At 39.2% G+C, this 19,045-nt stretch overlaps 1 protein-coding gene across 3 annotated transcripts in view; it reads left to right on the top strand.

Annotated features, from left to right (window-relative positions):
• Positions 1–19,045, top strand: part of LOC115659575 (ubiquitin carboxyl-terminal hydrolase 25) — a 144,238-nt gene that overhangs the window by 91,842 nt on the left and 33,351 nt on the right. For all 3 annotated transcript variants that reach the window (XM_030579940.1, XM_030579931.1, XM_030579922.1), the window contains exons 10-16: positions 3,244–3,392; positions 6,062–6,189; positions 7,097–7,192; positions 7,464–7,625; positions 10,933–11,141; positions 11,976–12,046; positions 18,221–18,449. In XM_030579940.1, the coding sequence (XP_030435800.1) occupies positions 3,244–3,392; positions 6,062–6,189; positions 7,097–7,192; positions 7,464–7,625; positions 10,933–11,141; positions 11,976–12,046; positions 18,221–18,449 (1,044 nt within the window). The remainder of the gene's footprint in view (positions 1–3,243; positions 3,393–6,061; positions 6,190–7,096; positions 7,193–7,463; positions 7,626–10,932; positions 11,142–11,975; positions 12,047–18,220; positions 18,450–19,045) is intronic.

Below are 19,045 nucleotides of genomic sequence, written 5' to 3'. Positions count from 1 at the left end.
TGGAACATCCTCCCTCCTGTGCCTCTCTCTGCTTCATTCTTTCTTCATGTCTATCCTACAGGCTCATTACTTTGAGCTAACATTCCAGCTCCTATCTGCACTCACACACGTTCATGTTTTCCACATTGGAACATGGCAAGGTTACAAAACCAAAGGAGTAGAAGAAAAGAAATGGTTCATAAATCATGACTCTTGTAATGACTGACATAAAGTATGCCTAAATAAATACATGTAAAATAAAATTATTTTCTCCCTTTGTGGTGTTACCCGTTCTTACTCTCCCTGTTTCCTTAGCTGGAAGTCTTTACAGATTTGTATAAATTACTGTAACATTCTCAGGGCAGAAGTCCTAGTAGTCCCATTGACCCTGGGACTATGCAGGTAAGTAAGAACTATTGAATTAGTTTCCTGGGTCAGGCCTTTACTTTTCACCTGTAAATGCTATGCACATGAGGAGTGCTATATCAATAATAAATAAAACTACTTGTTCAAGTAACATAAATGTATGAACTAAAATATTTAGTAGATTTTATTGGTTGAGGAGCAAAATAATCAGTCATTTTAATATTTCATCCAAATCATTTCCCCTCCGAAGTAATTTATTTTCATGCATCTGATTGATTTGTTCAATACTAGTATATAATTTGGAACAAGCGAACATAGTACCTATCTTTGCTCCCCCTTTAAGGAAGACTTGATGAATTATGCATCAGTCAGCCTAACTTTGATATCTGGAAAGATACTGGAACAGATTACTAAACAATCCATTTCTAAGCAAGTAGAGAATAATAAGGTTATAAGAAATAGGCAGCGTGTATTTGTCAAGAACAAATCATGGCAAACCAACCTAATTTCTTTCTCTGAGTTTACTGGCCTCTAGTGGATAGGAGGAATTTTAGTAAGGCTTTTAACCCAGTCTTACATGACATTCTCATAAGCAAACTAGGAAAGGTGTTTTAGATGAAATCACAAGCTGGGTGCACAACTGGTTGAAAGACCGTATTCAAAGAGTAGTTATCAACTGCCTGCTATCAAACTGGGAGGTCGTATCTAATGGAGTCCCACAAGGGGTCAGTCTTGGGTCTGATACGGTTCAACATTTTCATTAATAACTTGGGTAATGGAGTGAGGAGTAGTGCAAATTTTATAGGCATATCCCATACTAGGGTGCAGTCCAGACAGTGAGGAGTTGTCACCACCTGTCCTTCAACCTTGAGTGCCTCACAATGCTTTGCTGCTGTAACTCCCAAAGTGGGCCCCTTACAAACAGCCAGAGAGCATGCAGGTCACACTGAGTGTGTGTGTATATAGCTGCAGCCTGCCAGTGACTTCTGTCACACAGTCTTCCACTAGCCTTGATTACCATTTGCAGGGTGATTCCCAACACACCCCCGATTCCAGATACCTCCCCTCCCACCCCAAATATGAGTTCTCCAGTATCCAGCCCTCTCCAGTTTTTAGAGGTCCGTTGCCCCTGTAAGAGGTCTGTGTACAACAGTTTACTACTTTGGTTGGAATTACCAGACAATTCAGTTTTAAAAACAAAACAGAATTAGCTTTGATTTTTAAAGAATAAAACAAGTTTATTTAACTACAAAGAGAGAAATTAAGTGGGTACAAGTATAAGGTATTAAAGTCAGAAATGGTTGCAAGAGAAATAAAGATAAAACACTTAATAGTAACTAAAATTCAACAAACTATAGAGTGTTCAAGGTGACATTCTTACCAAGTGTTTCCTGCAACAGGTAAGAACCCCTCCCAGAATCCAAAGGCTGTTTGTTTTTTCTGTCTTCTCACATGAAATAGTGAGATAGAGATAGGATACTTAGGGTGTTTTTGCCTCTCCCTTTTATAGTTCTGTCAACTTCTGAAATGCGTTTTCATGAGGGTTACCCCTAGATGAAGTTCCTTCAAGCTATGAGGATGGAGACTTGGGATCTTATGGTGAAAGAGGTTCTGTGGTGTTTGTTAAAATGAAAATCAATCTATTTCTGCTCCCCTTCTCTGCCAAAGAATGGCCACTTGACCAGTTATTGCCAGTCAACTTTGATGACCCTTGGCTAGATGCGTCAGCATGTCTTTTGTCTTCAAGAAACTTGTTTACCCAGTCCGCAGACATGTCTGGTAAACACATTTCAGTAATAACTTCATTATGTTCATAACTTTACATATTATGTTGCTACACATGTTTCAGCACAATATTATTGACCAGCAAGCTATTAGTTTTCAAATGATAGTTTACAGGACATATGCTATACAAAGACTATCACAGTGGTGTGTTGGGGTGTGAATACAGGGATGCACTGTTTGCAAATGACATCAAGCTGGGAGGGGTTGCAGGCACTTTGGAGGACAAGATTAGAACTCAAAATTACCTCGAATAATTTGACAGTTGGTCTGCAGTCAGCAAGATGAAATTCAGTAGAGAAGTGCCAAGTACTTCACTTAGGAAAGAGAAATCAAATGCGGAACTGCAAATTGAAGAATAACTGGCTAGGCAGTAGTGCTGCTGAAAAGTATCTGGGGGTTATAGCAGATCACAAGTTGAATATGAGTCAGCAATGTGCAGCTGCAGAAAAGACTAATATAATTCTGTGTATATTAACAGAAATACCATATGTAAGATGCGGGAGGTAATTGTGCTGCTCTCCTCAGTGCTGGCAAGGTCTCAGCATTCTCTAGTTCTGGGTGCCAAACTTTAGAAACAATGTGGACAATTTGGGGGGAGTCCAGAGGGGAGCAACAAAAATGATGATAGGTTTAGAAAATCTGACCTGTGAAGAAAGATTTAAAAAGCTGGGCTTGTTTAGTTTTCTGAAAAGAGGACTGAAGGAATATCTGATACCATTTTTTAAATAAAGAGGTTGGTGATCAGTTGTTCTCCATGTTTACAGAAGGGAAGACAAAAAAAGTAATGGGCTTACCCTGCAGCAATGGAGATTTAGGTGAGGTATTAGGAAAAACTTTCTAACTCTAAGGGGGGTTAAGCTCTGGAATAGTCCTTCAACGGAGAGTGTGGACTCCTCGTCTTAGGAGGTTTTTAACAAGTTAGGCAAACACCTGTCAGGGAGGGTCTAGGTTTACTTGGTCCTTCCTCAGCACAGGAGGCTGGACTTGATGACCTCTCAAGGTTCCTTCCAGCCATATGTTTTTAATTCTCCTATTCCACATGACTGACTAGAAGCTTAAATGATAAATGTTTATGCATAAAACCTTAATTGTTAATACCTCTCTCCTGCCAAGGTAAGAAATTTGAAAACACAGAAATGTTTGGCCAGTACCCACTCCAGGTTAATGGCTTTAAAGATCTGCATGAGTGCCTAGAAGCTGCCATGATTGAAGGGGAGATTGAATCTTTACATTCAGAGAATTCTGGAAAGTCTGGTCAGGAGGTGAGTTAAATGTTTGGTTCCTGTAGGGGCTAATAGTGCCTCTTTATGATGATGTAAATAAAGAGCAAGATTATTAACCAAGAGTGCAGATCCCCACACAGCACTGTGCTGGTGATCATGCCGGCTGTTGCTGTAGTGGTGTAAGCCTATCCTAAATCGTTCCTATGTAGTATGCTGTGTGTGTGTGTGTGTGTGTGTGTGTGTGTGTGTGTGTGTGTGTGTGAGGGGTGCAGATGGCTACTCCTCACCCGACATATCAAATAAAAGGAGTCAATTCAGCATTGGGCTCTGGAGAAGTGTATGCTGATGGGAAAAAAACTGCTGAGTCTGCTTACATCGTGCAGCCCTGAGTGAGCATTGTGTCTTCAGTGTGACTGGAGATGTTCCACTGCTAAGTTATGGGTCCACCTTATTCTTTCTGAGAGGGTATTGAGGGTCACATGACCATTTTTTGCATGAGCTGCCCTCCTTTTGCCTGAACACAGTTGCCAAGTTAGACAATTACAGTGGTGAAGGTGGCACAGGCTGTAACAGTGCTCATTTGCATAACCCCTCCCTGTCACAGTTGACTCAATCCTCATTTATATATTGAACTACTGTGTCATAGAGAGCGCACACAGGCTAAGCTGTGCTGGGTTCCTTCTTACTATTTAGACAGTGAATTTGGGTGCCTTACTATTTGCTTCTGCAGATTTTAAGCTCATGTATAACCTAATGAGCTGGCATTTTGCAGGTAACAATATTAGTCTGAATTTAACATACAGATGACACAATGTTGTTCATAGTACAATTACAGAAATGTGGATTTTGCCAGGTATAATTGTCATTTTTTTCTTCTGACAACTTATCCCCTTCAGAAAAGTCTCACACGCTACGTAGTGACTGCATATCTATCTAGTCTGGGACTAGCCTGTTTGCAATATGTTAATAGAACTTAACTCTGACCTATGATTTTTATTAATAATAATAATAATAATAATAATAAAAAGTCAACACTCCATTATTTGGGGTGGGCTGGATTATTTAGAAATTTTTATTTGAATAAATTAGGATGTAAATATACAATATGTATGCAAAAGTAGAAGGGGATGAGATGATTCTTTTTTCGCATCCTCCCATAATGATTAAGCTAGATTCTCTCAGTTTATGTATTTTCACTATCCTATCACACCTATCTCAAGAATGTGAAATCTTTCCTAAAAGGATTGTGTTGTCTCCTTAGTTCAGATGTATTCCTACCTTTCATGTAAATATGTTACAGTAACAAAATGTTACTTCCGTTACAGTGATGTCAAAATATACATTAGCTTTTAATTACAAAGCATAATAAGAGCATCCTCCAATTTGTAGCTGTAATTTCCAATTTGCTAGTACTGACAAAAGTTTTAAAATTTCTCTTCTGCACTAATTGCTTTTACTGTCAACTGCTGTTTGTTTTACCTTTGCCTACAGATCCCACATTCGTGCTGCTTTCTTTTCATATGACATTTTCCATTTGTTTTATTATGGTCACCTGCACAATACAATCTCAGCATAAATTCAGTTTTTTTATGATAAGGCTGTAGGGTAACACCTTTCCTGAAGCAAACACATAAACAAAGACTTCACTCAAGTATCTCAGTGCAGTATGAAGCACAACTTTTAAATGAAAGTAAGTGGTTTTTTGTGTGTTGTGAACACTGGACACTACCCCATCAAAATTGTGTTTACACGCACATGCGCCTGTACACACAATTGAAATGGAGCAGTTAATTATAATCTGTTAGTTATAAATTGCAGGGTTCAGTGGTTTTTGGAATTTGCTATATGAATGTTGGCAAATTGTAGAAAACAGAGAATTACCATGTGCTGTTCTAGATTGTCCATCTTTACATGTTGTAAAGTTAAGACACTGTATTTAAACCTGGCTTCTATTTCTACATGAAGGCAGAAGCAAAAACAGTCACGTAGCATATTATAAAGAATTGTTGACAGTGGTACAAACAGAAAGAAAATATATAAGTCGAGCAAAGAAAAATATTGCTGCACTATTACCAATCTGAGATGACATCAGATGTACATTAGTCATATTTCCTATGGAAGATATTAAATCATAAAAATGAATATACCGGTAATTTTGTTTTGGAAATAGCGAGCAAATCTTTAAGGTGTTGGAAATTATTGCAGAAAGTTGAATTTCTCACTGCTTTAACAAAGGATATACCACTTCAGAAAGAAACCTCAGGTTGCCATTTGTCCCAATTGGTGATGTAAGGAAACAAAACTTGACAGCCATAAGAGCCTGCAAGGTAACTAAATGTCTGTAGTTACAAACGCTGGTGATCCATATCTACTCTCAAAGTGACCGACTTTCTGCCAGGTTTTAATTCTGTACTAAACTGCTGGGGTGTGAAAGATATTGAGAACTCTTGATTACCTGGGTTGAACACACAAGGTAAACCTGTTGGTAACAATTGGGCTCTAATGATCTGAAGTTTGAATAGAAACAGTCAGTCTTACTTAAACTAAAGATGAAAGGTAGGGGAGCCATACGAAGTTGACACTGATCCATTGTCAGAATCATTTTATTTACCTACAGTGTTGGAAGCGTTATTGTAACCCTATGACCAAACAATTGCAGTATGGTTGAAAATAATTTACTGTGTGCTTCTTTTGTTTGTTTTGTTCAGCATTGGTTCACTGAACTTCCTCCTGTCTTAACTTTTGAGCTCTCAAGATTTGAGTTTAATCAGGCTTTGGGAAGGCCAGAGAAGATCCACAACAAATTAGAATTTCCTCCGATTTTATATCTGGACAGGTACGTTACAGTGTATTCAGCAGAATCTTAAAGTGTGTTTACAGATTAAATCACATGGAATTGGTTAAACTGCCAGTTCTTCTTACGATGGGTTAACTCATGATAATCATAGAACTGGAAGGGAGCTCAAGAGGTCATCTAGTCCAGTCCCCTGCACTCATGGAAGGACTAATTATCTAGACCAGTGGTGGGCAACCTGTGGCCCGTCAGGGTAATCCGCTGGCAGGCCACAAGACAGTGTTTACATTAACTGTCCACTGGCTGCTGCTTCCTGCAGCTCCCATTGGCCAGGAATGGCAAACCATGGCTGCTGGGAGCTGCGGGCGGCCGTGCCTGCGGACAGTCAATGTAAACGCTGTCTTGTGGCCTGCAAGCAGATTACCCTGATGGGCTGCAGTTTGCCCACCACTGATCTAGACCATTCCTGACAGGCGTTTGTCTAACCCGCTCTTAAATATCTCCAATGATGGAGATTCCACAAGCTCCCTAGGCAATTTATTCCGGTGCTTAACCACCCTGACGGTTCAGAAGTTTTTCCTACTGTCCAACCTAAACCTCCCTTGCTGCAATTTAAGCCCATTGTAATGTTACCATTGCTGAAAGAGGTAAATTAACTACATCAATGGAAAAAAACCCTTCTGATCGTGTAGGAAGTGTCTACACTATGGTGCTGTAGCAGTGTAGTAACAACAGTGAAGCTACGCTGTTGTGCCCATGGTGTAGACATGGCCTTATAATTAGTCTCTTCTGTTATACGTTTTTTTAATGCATCGTAAGTGGAAGAAAAATGATTTTAATGACTCAAACTTAGTTGTTGATAGTGAATGTGTATGACAGTTTAATAGAGTTCAGTGTCAGTATTGAAATGCAGCCGGGTGACTCCTTGTCTACCATTTTGTTTTCACAGATACATGCACAAAAACAGAGAAATTACAAGAATTAAACGAGAGGAGATCAAGAGACTTAAAGAGTATCTCACAGTGTTACAGCAGAGATTAGAACGGTACTATAGATGATTTTTCCAAACATAAGGGCAAGTGATATTTGAATTGTAGGCTATACAGAAGAGAATAGTTCATTGTCTTTTATATTAAGTGTTCTGAAGTTTCTCTTAGACCTTTTTTCCATTCCACTTGCAACTTCTATGGAATGTTTATTTAAGCAAAAAAATGCATGGAATTTATGATGACAGGTTTATTTTACTTAATTGTAGTCTGCCAAAAATTCCATTTTGTATGAGTGTCAGGATATTTATACATTTCTGTGGTTAACAGATATTTAAGCTATGGTTCTGGTCCTAAACGATTCCCCCTGGTAGATGTCCTACAGTATGCATTGGAGTTTGCATCAAGTAAACCTGTCTGCACTTCTCCGATTGATGATATTGATGCTAGTGCTCCCCCTAGTGGTACTGTAACAGCACAGACCATTCCAAGGTAAAAACGAGATCTCATTTTTGTGTGTTCTGTGTTTAGCGTTTCTGGTTTTAGGTGTTTATTTTTAGGCAAATTATGGATCACTTTTAAGGAATGAAGTTTGTCTGAGGTGAGGGATAGCTCAGTGGTTTGAGCATTGGCCTGCTAAACTCAGGGTTGAGAGTTCAATCCTTGAGGTGGCCACTTAGGGATCTGGGGCAAAAATCTGTCTGGGGATTGGTCCTGCTTTGAGCAGGGGGCTGGACTAGATGACCTCTTGAGGTCCCTTCCAACCCTGATATTCTATGAGGAAGGACTAGGAGGAGGCAGAGATGAGTGTGTGTTTTGGTTTTTTAAAATACTTTTTTGTCCAATAATAGTAAAAGTGAGCTCCTGACTAACATGGGAAGTTCTAGGATTTGCTCCTCCTCATCATGAATATTTTTCAGTAATACAAAAATGCTATCTATATATGGATTATTTGTTATGTATTTATAAAAACTATTGTCTAATTTTGTTTTGGTGGAGATGTGTCAATTTTAAACCAAAACCAGAAGCCATATTGCTGTGTATTGTGAATTAGCTCTGAGAAAAATTTATCTTACTGCCACAAAATTGTATCACTATGAGCTCATCTGTTCTCTGTTAGTATAATGTCTGATTGTAGTTGTAAAGCTGAAACTTTCCTAAAAGCGGAATCATTATAAATAGTTTAATGAGAGTGACAATTGCAATTCTAAAGTGAATACAAGATTTTATAAGTGTATAAATTATACATCATTGGAAAAATGTTATCAGAATCCCAGAATTTTACACATGCCTGTGTTGAATGGCTCCAAGTGTTGCTTTAATCCAGCAATGATCTGCATTTCTAAATCTCAATCATACACTATCTGCTCTTCTTGTGCTTCACTACTTCAGTTGCTGTTTGACCATGTTAAAATCATTCGCAAAATTTTTGCTCTTTTATGTTTTACGTAAGTGTTGAAATACCATGCTGACAGAGGTCAAATTCTGCCCTTATTTCCACCCCATTGAAGTAAATGTAGTTGAGAGATTTGTACATTAGGATCGAACACAACACTGTGACAATGAATCGGTGCTTTCATACCAACTGATTCATTGGGACAGTAGGTCCCAATCCAGCAAAGCAACTGAAGACTTGCATAACTTGTGAGTATCCCTGCTGAAGTAAATGGATGAAAAGTTTTCTTTTTAAAAGTGCTGAAGTGCTTTGCTAGTATTGCTGTGATCATCATGAATATAGAAACTTCCTATTAATAAAACAGGTGACAGACTCCAGCAAGCGAATGCTGTTTGCCTGAATTACGCTACAAAAAGTGCCTTGCTGTTTAAAATTGTGCTGTAAGATGTGATTTTTGTGACTTTTAGGCCTATGTTAAAACATTAAAAACACAAAGTAGATTAGCATAACGTCAACTATAAGTATTCTGTATGTTCTCCACATGACAATATATGCCAGTCAATCTCAGATAACCTTCACAGCAAAACACTTATCTGTTTACTTGGGATTTGCCTCAGGAGGTTAACAAATTTGGGCTCTGTCATATGTACAAATCTGGAAACTGGGCATAAGTTTTTTAGCTGACTCCAAAATGGGAAGGCACAAGGGCAAAAGTGGTCTCTGGGGCTGTGTATAAACTTGATTTTTTTTTTTATTTCCCACCATTGGGGATAGTAATAGTTACTCCTGGTGGAAGTCTATGCCTCAAAATTCTGTGCACAACATTTTAAAATTCTACATTATTTTGCATATCTTACTTTTCAAAATAGCACAATATAATGGTAATTTATTTCAAAATACCTGTCAGCACATATATCTATTACAATACACACAACAAAAAAGATTCAAGAAATGTTCTTTGACATGGATTACTTACTAGGTATATTAATACAGAACTTAGAGTAATCATTCATTTAAACTACAATACCGAACTGTATTTGTCACCCCTCTCAGAAGCAGTGCAAAGCCTTGGTGGAGTCAGGGGTAACAGAGGAGCTGAGGGAGAGGGAAATAATGGCTAGACAAGGGCCTGGGAGTGAATCTGGAGGGTGGTTGGATATGGGTGGGAGAAGTGTGGAACAGTTTTTAGGGTTTTTTTGTATAGGAGGGATTGTTAGAAAGTTGGGAAGCTCCCCCCAGGCAGACCCTGGCTGACCCCTGGCTTCTCTCATTCAGTCAGGCACATCCCCATGTGTCCCTGCACTCCCATTCAGCCACCCCTCTCTCATCCTATCCTTATGTGGCCCTCACTCCCACGGCCATTGAGCCCCTGGCTCAATGCTATCACCCCACTAGCTCCTGTGCCCTTTCCCCAGTCTGTTCCCCCTCACTAGCCCTTCTGAACCCCAGTCTGATCCCCAGCAACCCTGTTTGCCCTGTTCTGTCCATCCTCCCATATCTTATATCTCCTCACCTGGCCCCATGGGCAGGGTGCTGTGAAGAAAGCAGCCCTCCCCCTCTGCAGGTGCCTGCTCAGGCCCTGAGCTGGCTGCCTTCTCTTCTGGTACCACAGCAGCCCTTGCTGGGTGAAAGGTATAATTGCAGCATCTCCCTGGCAAAGTGTGTTGTTAGAGGGGGAGGAGGGAGAATCTGCAAGGAATATGAATTCTTCATGTGTGCAGTGGTGCAGAATTCTTCTAGGAGTAAATAGTGGCTGCGTTAATGCAGATGTTTACCCTTCTCAGAGGAGCTCTAAAATGCCAGTAGCTTGTGCTCACTGGAGCTCCCATTGTTGCTAGCTCTGTTGGATTAATACTAGCTTAACAATGGTGGAAATCTGAAGGAAAAAGTCTACTGTGGACAAAGTATAAGGAAACCAGTATTTTAAATTTAAAATTTGTGGTATTAACTTGCATTAGGAAAAAATTGCCTTGATGAAACCATATATATAGTGTTTCCTCTTTGAGATGAGCAGCACATGCTTTGAACCACTTTGATAAATTATGCAATTTTATAATACTATGCAGACATTCTGATCAGTTTTGATAAAGTAAACTCTGGCTTGAAAGGTTTAATTGTGATTGTCTCTTTTGTCATTGTGGTTGCCACATGGCATACTGTGAAGATATGAGAAGTCACATGGTGACTCATTTTGTATTTAATATACTCTCTCTGTACTGTGTTGCTTTAACTTGATAACTGTTACCTTTAAAGTGTTTAAAACTGCTCAGATTAAAAAACAAAAATGATCAGGGATTGGTTGGTTTATATTTCAGCTCCAAGTGTTTGTGAAGTAAATTTCTGTAGTTTATAGCTTGTGTATAGGAAGTTTGAAATCTCATTTCATATTTTAAATAAATACAGCACAACAGAGCAACAGGGGCCTTCATCATCAGAGATACCTAGCACATCACCTGTACAAAGATCAGTAATACACAAACCATTCACACAGTCCCGAATTCCTCCAGACCTGCCAATGCATCCAGCACCAAGACACATAACGGAAGAAGAGCTTTCAGTGTTAGAGGGCTGTTTACATCGTTGGAGGACTGAAGTAGAAAATGACACTAGAGGTACTGTGAAAAAGTAGGGATGACTACTGCTTTTGAAAAGAGTGACTGAAAATGTTTCGGTTCTGGAGGAAGAAAATCAGTGTGTTTGACTTCAGTAATTTTCACAATTCTTACTGGATTTATATTTGTCTTCAACAGACAGCTGAAGGAAAAAAATCTAGTACTAACAAAAATGTCAGTCTGTCTCAGATGGTAAAGCATTCACCTCTAGCCTCAAAGTTTGCCTTTTCACACTGGAGTTGGGCTTGTACCCTATGCAGGCATTGCTGTGAGATATGGAGGTGGGGGAGGGGAAGAGAAATGGTACTTGTACTGGTAGATTTTTCTATCCTTGTCCTGTAGCTGTCAGTGTGATGGGCAGTTTAAGGAGTTACGCCAGATTGTGACTGGTCCTTTTGTGGGTGCACAACCTGGGCTCTTTTGGGAGAGTGCAGTGAGTTTCTTTGCAAAAGCTACTTACAGTTGCAGAGCCTTTGTTCGGGAAAGTGCGTGGACTGCTCCCTTGGTGTGGGGCATAAGGAAGGGCACTAATTGTTCAGACGAGGACAGGAACAAAGTAGAGCCATTTTCTTGCCCATAGAGCATGCCTGGTATCTTGTGGGAAGCAGGCTGCATTGTCCCTGGGATTGTGGCATTTACATTCAGGCCTGAGAAACTTCAGTGTCTGGCATGTGAGTGGTTAACATCAATTTTTAAATAAGATTAGGACTGTTTATCCTTATTTGAGCCTTCCAATTGAAAAGAGTGAAGATGTAGCATATTGTAGAAGCATATAGATAACTCATAGTGGTGGCGCAGAAGGACGTGACTTTTTTTTTTTCCTTATTCCTTTAGACTTACAGGAAAGCATATCTAGAATACATCGGACAATTGAATTGATGTACTCTGACAAATCAATGGTCCAGGTAAGTAAGGTGATCATTTTAAAATAGATCATTTTAATCTTTGGAATGAAAGATGTTTCTTTAATTCTTAGTTGATTAAAAATTAAACAGTATAGAATGTGTTGAGATCCTTGATCAGAAGATCAGAGAGTTCTGTAGACCTTAATTATGCACCACCAAGTCAAATAATTATACTGTCATACCTATTTTAAGGAAAGTCAGGCAATAGAAATGAGGTTACTTAACCAAAGTTGTGCTACAAATCTGTGGCAAAACCCAGAATACCTGATTCTATGCAGCTGCGTTGATGTGAATGCAGTACTGTAATTTTAGCATTGCACAGGAGATGCTATTTAGGCTGTTGAGTGAGATACTTCCAATTAAGACACAAGCCCATTTTAAAAAGAGGAAAAAATATTTGAATAAAAATACAGGAAACATATTTCCTGTTTATATTTCATCTTCATTTCTTATTCATTTTACTTTGAAACTTCTACGATACGACTCAATTTCACTTCTATTTAACACTGGGTTAAACACTCCTTAACTATTTGGACCTACCTAAATGAATCCATATTAAGCGACAATTATTTTAATTCTGTCCTGATTAAGCATCAGTCAGTCTTTTTGCTATCATGCTAAACCATTTTCTTGGGGAGGACAGCTTGTTAAGTGATATGGTTTGTACTGTGATCAGCAATATTAAGTTATCAGGATATATAGTAGTTGTCCCTTCAATAGTCTCTTATCCACGTAATCCTCTTTCCATGTGGTGGGTGGGGTTTTTTTGTTGGGGAGGGGGGTGCGTGATTTTGATTAGTAATGTTGGTACGTGTTAGTGGGCATGGCAAGTTACAGACATAAGACAATGCCTCCAGGCCCCAAAGAGCTTACAGGCAAAATTAAAGGTAAAGGAAAAGGAGGGACAAGGTCTACAACTGAAGAATTATCTGTCCATTTCTTTTGTCGCAACAAGGAAGAGATGAAAATTTGTTTGATCCAATTTACGCAAAGAGGCTATAGGTGATGGGGGATGCTGCATGAGCATCCTTCTGCTAGTCTTACGGAAGCCCTCTTGTGGTTGGTTGGTTGAGGGCAGCAGCCAAGGTGCAGAAAGGATGCTGTGGAACCGTTCTGAAGACTGGTTACAAGATGAGATGTAAGCATAGAGTTGTGTGTCTAGGAATTGCCATGCTGGATCAAACCCAGTTGTTTAAGTCCAATATGCTGTCTTGTAGTATAACCAATGCTAGCTGCTTCAGAGAAAGGTGTAAGAAACCCAACAGTAATAGCCTGCCTCAAGGGCAAATTTCCTTCTAACCCTAACCCCCAATAAGAGGTTGGCTAATACCCAGAAGCAGGAGGACTTTATATCTTTTCCAAAACTCTTGTTGTTCTTCGACTGCTGCTCCCTGTGTGCATGTTCCACTGTGCATGTTCATGAGCTGTGTGCACCCAGAATTCTTGCACGCATTGTCCATAAGTCCACACATGTGCCCTTGCCTTCCTCAACTTTCAGCCGAAGTTATGAAGGGCAGAGTGCACTGACTGCCTCTCCAGTTCTTTTTTACAGTCGCTTAGCCTGGGTCAGAACCTCCAGTGTCCAAAGCTTTCCTTCAGTTTCTTCAATCTGTAAATTGTTCAGTTTCCCTTATTGCCATTGTGTATATATATTTTTTTGTTAGTAAGTTTCTAATAGTTTTACAAGTTTTTAGCAGAGTTTTCTAGTTAGCTTCCCCACCTTTGGGGAATCCACCTCATACTCCCCCATATTGTGTTACAGAATCCTGGATTATGCCCAGAATTCCAGGCTTCATAAACATCAATTATACTTACATTACAGGGTGTGTAGTGCTAGGGGTATCTCAGTTCATTGTATCTAATGCAGTCCTTTGAGAATTCTTGTATCAAGTACTCCTGGTAGCCTTTGCTATGATACATGAGTGATTACTGATGCACCTCAAAGTACAGTTGAGACACATGACCAGAAAGGGTTAAGCATTCCGCAGGATAAATGACTGAAATTCAACCCTTAAAGACATATGGGGAGATAATGTTTGTGTGTTTTGTATATGTGTGTGTATGTGTGTATATGTGTGTGTGTGTGTATATATATATTAATAGTGTGTATGTGTGTGTATGTATATAATATGGGTAGTGTTCAACAAGGGGCCCCTGGGACCCTGGCCTGAATGCGGCTGTGCAAGCACGGACCAGAGGACTCAGGAGGAGAAGCGGCACTTTCCCCTTCAAAGCCAGCCAGAGAGAAGCGGCACTTTGAAGGGGAAAGCGCCTCTTCTCTCCCGCCACTGGCTGCACAGCTGCCTCTGATCCTCCTGCTTTGTTACCTCGGTTTGATGCAGGGAGGAAACAAGAGAATGATTGTGTGTGGGGCGGGGGGGGCGCTTAACACAATTTTTGAAGTTTCCCTTCCTGTGGATGCCTCGCTCTTGTTACGTACGTTAGTAGTCACCGCATGGAAGTTTAATGCTAATTACATACTTTGTGTGTTGCTGTGTTACCATTAATTGCTTCTTGATATAATGTAATGGTTTAATGTGAGATACAGCTACTGGTACAGAATTCACTTGCTAGCACTAAACATCTCTCTCTCTATGGAAGGCTGCAATTAACATTCCTTGATCAGACTAAACAGTTCTGGCAGTTAGTTTGCCAGAGAGAAAGAGAGAGAGAGTGAAGTTTAACCCAATGCTTCTAACGTGGTTTGGTAACTCAGTTGTATTTGAACAGTGTTACCCATCCAGGACACTCATTTCGGAGGACTGCCAAGATTCTTTCAGCTGAGGTTGTCAGCACTAAGGAGTTTTACAGAGGGCAATGTTCCTGTCTCAGGGACAGGTGCAACCTTTGCTCCCCTTCTGCTTTTCCTACTGGCTAATTGTGAAGCAGACTTGTAGTTTCAGGGAGTTTGCATAGCCTCATAGCTCAAAGAAACTGATAAACAGTAGAACCTCAGAATCTTGGGGATGGAGGTTATTTGTAACTTTAAAATGTTCATAACTGAACAAAAACACGGTTCTTTCAAAAGTTTACAACTGAACGCTGATTTTAATACAGCTTTGAAACTTTACTCTGAAGAAGAAAAATGCTACTTTTAACCATCTTAATTTAAATGAAACAAGCACAGAAAGTTTCCTTACCTTCTGAAATCTTTTTTAATCTTGTCAAATCTTCCCGTTTATTTTTTTAATTTTTTTTGAAGATTAATTTACTGTATTTGCTTTTTCTTGGGTCTCTTGTGCTATCTGTGTACTTCGTTCCAAATGAGGTGTGTGGTTGACTGGTCAGTTCGTAACTCTGGTGTTCGTAATGCTTAAGTTGTATTGTTTTGAGAATGGCAACCTGGAATATATGGGGCATTCCAATATCCCTAGTTATTGTCAAAAGTGATCTTATTTTTTTTATCACGACAGTAACAAATATTAAACTTGAAGTCCCCTGCTGCAATAATATAGCTTTCAAGATGTGTGCAACGAGAATCCAGCAGACATTCTCCTACGCAGATCTTCACTCTAGGCTTTAAATCTTAATAGTAATAAACCTGAAAGATAGCTTACATTTTTAATATCAGACCAGCTTATTAACACTCTGGATTGCTATATAAATAGCATTTGGATCTCTTCCTCTTTATTTTGTTTTTGTCATACTGCTTACCTTAGATTAAAAAACCACTCATTAACATCCTCAGTCCTTCTAAGAAATCTCTTCTTGTATTAAGGATAATAGTAATATTTAATGCTGTTTTTATAGAATTGATATTTTTTCCCTTGAACTTTTTTTAAGAAAAACACCTTTATCTTTTTTGTAAAGGTCTTTTAAGGTAAAGTGGATCATTCTTCCTTCTCTACTCTTATGGTCTTTAACACTTATCTCTACTGCAAAAAGTCTTCAAATTTTGCCATTGGTGTTGCCAGAAGATGGTCACTAGCTAGCATCCTATGTCCCTAAGGTGTTTAGACTCTCACTGCTAACTTATTTGATTTTTGCATTCTACTGATCTTGAAAACCAAGGCAGATTTCTTGGAGACCCCCTTGGCCTTACTCACAGGTTTTTTGGTTATTTACAGCCACTGAAGGCTAGGTAGACCCTATAATCCAATAAGGCATCATTGTGAGCAGAGGTCGATGTGTGGTGGTGACTGGTAAAAACTTAACTTGTCTCCACATCTGCTACAAATCTTTGTATCAGTATTTTCATTGATTAGGAGCTAAAGTTCATGCTCTGAGGAAAGTACAAGAATGTATACATGTTGGCATGGTCTGGCCTAGACATTGGTATGAAGTCCCTCTTCTGTTATCTCAAAATGAGGGGAGGACCCCTCCACCTGGCCTTTGCTTCTCTCTAGCTAACAGTTTCTTCACTGACTGAACACAATAATGCAGCTGTTTTCTTATATGCTCCTAATTATGATAGGTCTATTGGTACTCTCAAGATGTACTTTAAGATGGAAGTGTTCAACTTTCTGATGTACACAGAAATGAACTGACTGAAATATTACTGATTTTTATTAAACCATCAATACGTTACTATTAATTTACATGGCCCTTTACAAACTTAGGTCTAATGCATTCCCTGTCCCAAAGAGTTAACAAGTCAAGTAAAGCAAGACAGACACGCTCAAAGGAAAGACATGGGATAATATTTAATGACATTTAGAATATAGTACTGATAAGAGAGGAGGGATTGCTTGAAGAGTTGGATGCTTAATGGGGGGGGCACCTGACATATAACAGGAAGTCAGTTCTGTGCATCGAAGGCTGGAGCAGAAGAGTACACTCAAAGGGTTGGGATGAATCCAGGAAGTGAGAGCGTGTGGTTTGGGGGAATAAAAACAGATGTGCAAACTGCCAAGATGAAGACTTACCTTTTTTCTTTACCGTTTTGTGTTAATTAGGAGATGGTAGAATCCAGTGAAAACTTTAAGTGATTTTATATATTTTACCAGATGTTTTGGTACAGGTTGACTGTATGTTTTACCTGGCTGGTTTTTTTCTTCTAATTTTAGTGTTTTGTTATATTATAAGATGCTTAGATGCCTATCTACAAATGGCTTATTAATGTATTAAATAAGTATAGTCTTTAAGTACTCAAATGGTTGACACAAACTGGCCATCTTTGACAGGCAGATATCCTCTGTTCTCTTAAATATTTACTCAGAGATGACAATAACTGGTGCATTGAATGCACCAATTATTATATGAGGAAACCATTCATTTATGTAATTTGTTAGTGATGCAGTCAACATGATCAGACAATCAGAACCTAAACTCAGTATATTATTTGACTTATTATTTATCTCTGCTGATGCACTCTTGTATTTATGCTTTAGAAAGACTTGTTTAAACCAGGAAACGTGGCTTGGCTGTGTTGGGGGGCGGGGGTTAAGCTTTTTAACAGTATGTAACCTAGAGTTTGAAGTTTGTTACTTTCAGAATTGAGAAAAGGAAGGTTGAATTCATAGTTTGTGGCTGATTGCTTGATGTTCCAGACATGGTACTTGAACATGACAGTGGTAGAAGAATCATTGTGATGTTGGCATGATGAGTAGTATTCATTCTGGGATGGAGCTGACCTAAACGGTCTGTGTGTCTGTACTGCACACTGAAGAATGAAAAAGAACACGCTCTAAGGAAGAGATTGCTTTTGAGTAGTTTGTAGTGACTATACCTGGGTGAACCACCACTCAGAAATTGTTAGTTAGGCAAATAAAATTGTAGCCACCTTATAACTCATGTTACTTTGTCTGATTTTTTAAGTGTCCAGATCAATATTCCGAGCACTGTTCGCTACTCTCCCACTTGAAGAAGAGGAGGAGATTACTTATGGTAACTGGAGGTGGTTCTAGATGTGTGGTCCCTATTTGGATTACCATACCTGCCCTCCATCCCCTGCATTGTGGATTGGAGTAAGCTAATTGCTTACTGGTAAGAGGGACTGGCGTTTACCCGCATAGCCTCTTAAAGACTTGGACGCACCAGCCAGCCAATGTATGATGTACATGTAGATCAACGGACACTACTGTGAACAGTTCTGGCACCAGTGCTTGGCGCCTATGCACACCCATGTCTGGAATCCAGATAGGGATCACACATCTCGAAGAACCTCCAGGTACAGTAAATAATCTCCTCCTCCTGTAATGGCAACAACATTTAAATTGTTTTCTTTCTGTTTAGGTTCCTTATCGGTTACATGCTGTACTAGTTCATGAAGGCCAAGCTAATGCAGGGCACTACTGGGCATACATTTATGACCACCACCAGAGGAGATGGATGAAATACAATGATATTTCTGTGACAAAGTCAACTTGGGAGGAGTTGGAACGTGATTCTTTCGGTGGTTACAGGAATGCCAGTGCATACTGTTTAATGTATATCAATGATAAGGAACAGTTCTTGATACAAGGTAATGTCTGGGGTATATTTTCAGCATGAAATACAGTATGTGGAAGTTGTGCTCAAGGTGTTGACTTCCTGAGTGGTTCTGTTGCTTTGTTGTTTGTTTGTCGCTTATCAGCTCTCTGAGCTCAGCGGTGAAAACATTATCTAAAAGTTGTATCTGAACTATGGCTAATATAGCAAAATTTAAGAGCTTGAAATTTAAACTTTTATATAATACTTTATTTACATGCAAAGTAATAGTTATGATTATTTTAATTCCTATTGTTGACTAAAATGTTACATATGCATTTATAGTTGCTTAGTTTTCTTTGTATTCAACTTCCCCCGCCCCCCCCCCAAAATCCCTGCATTCCTGTAGAGTTGAGTACAAATGCAGCAATGATATCCTGCTTTTATACAATTTTACAAGTGAACATTGCTTAATAGTAGATCAGCTAAAGAATATTGTAGGTGTTTAGATAAAGCGCTGCCCAAGTTATAGCCCAAAGATGGGGTTATTGTGTGGAGTAATGTCAATCTTTAGTGTTTAAACAAATGAGTAGAAAGTGAAATGTTTAATTATGCTCATAGGTATGTTTATAGTTTTCTAAATGGCAAAAT

This window comes from Gopherus evgoodei, chromosome 1, assembly GCF_007399415.2.
Source record: "Gopherus evgoodei ecotype Sinaloan lineage chromosome 1, rGopEvg1_v1.p, whole genome shotgun sequence".
NCBI classification, from domain to species: domain Eukaryota; kingdom Metazoa; phylum Chordata; order Testudines; family Testudinidae; genus Gopherus; species Gopherus evgoodei.
Note: the sequence above shows the minus strand (reverse complement) of the source record. Positions and strands in the feature narration are given on the sequence as shown.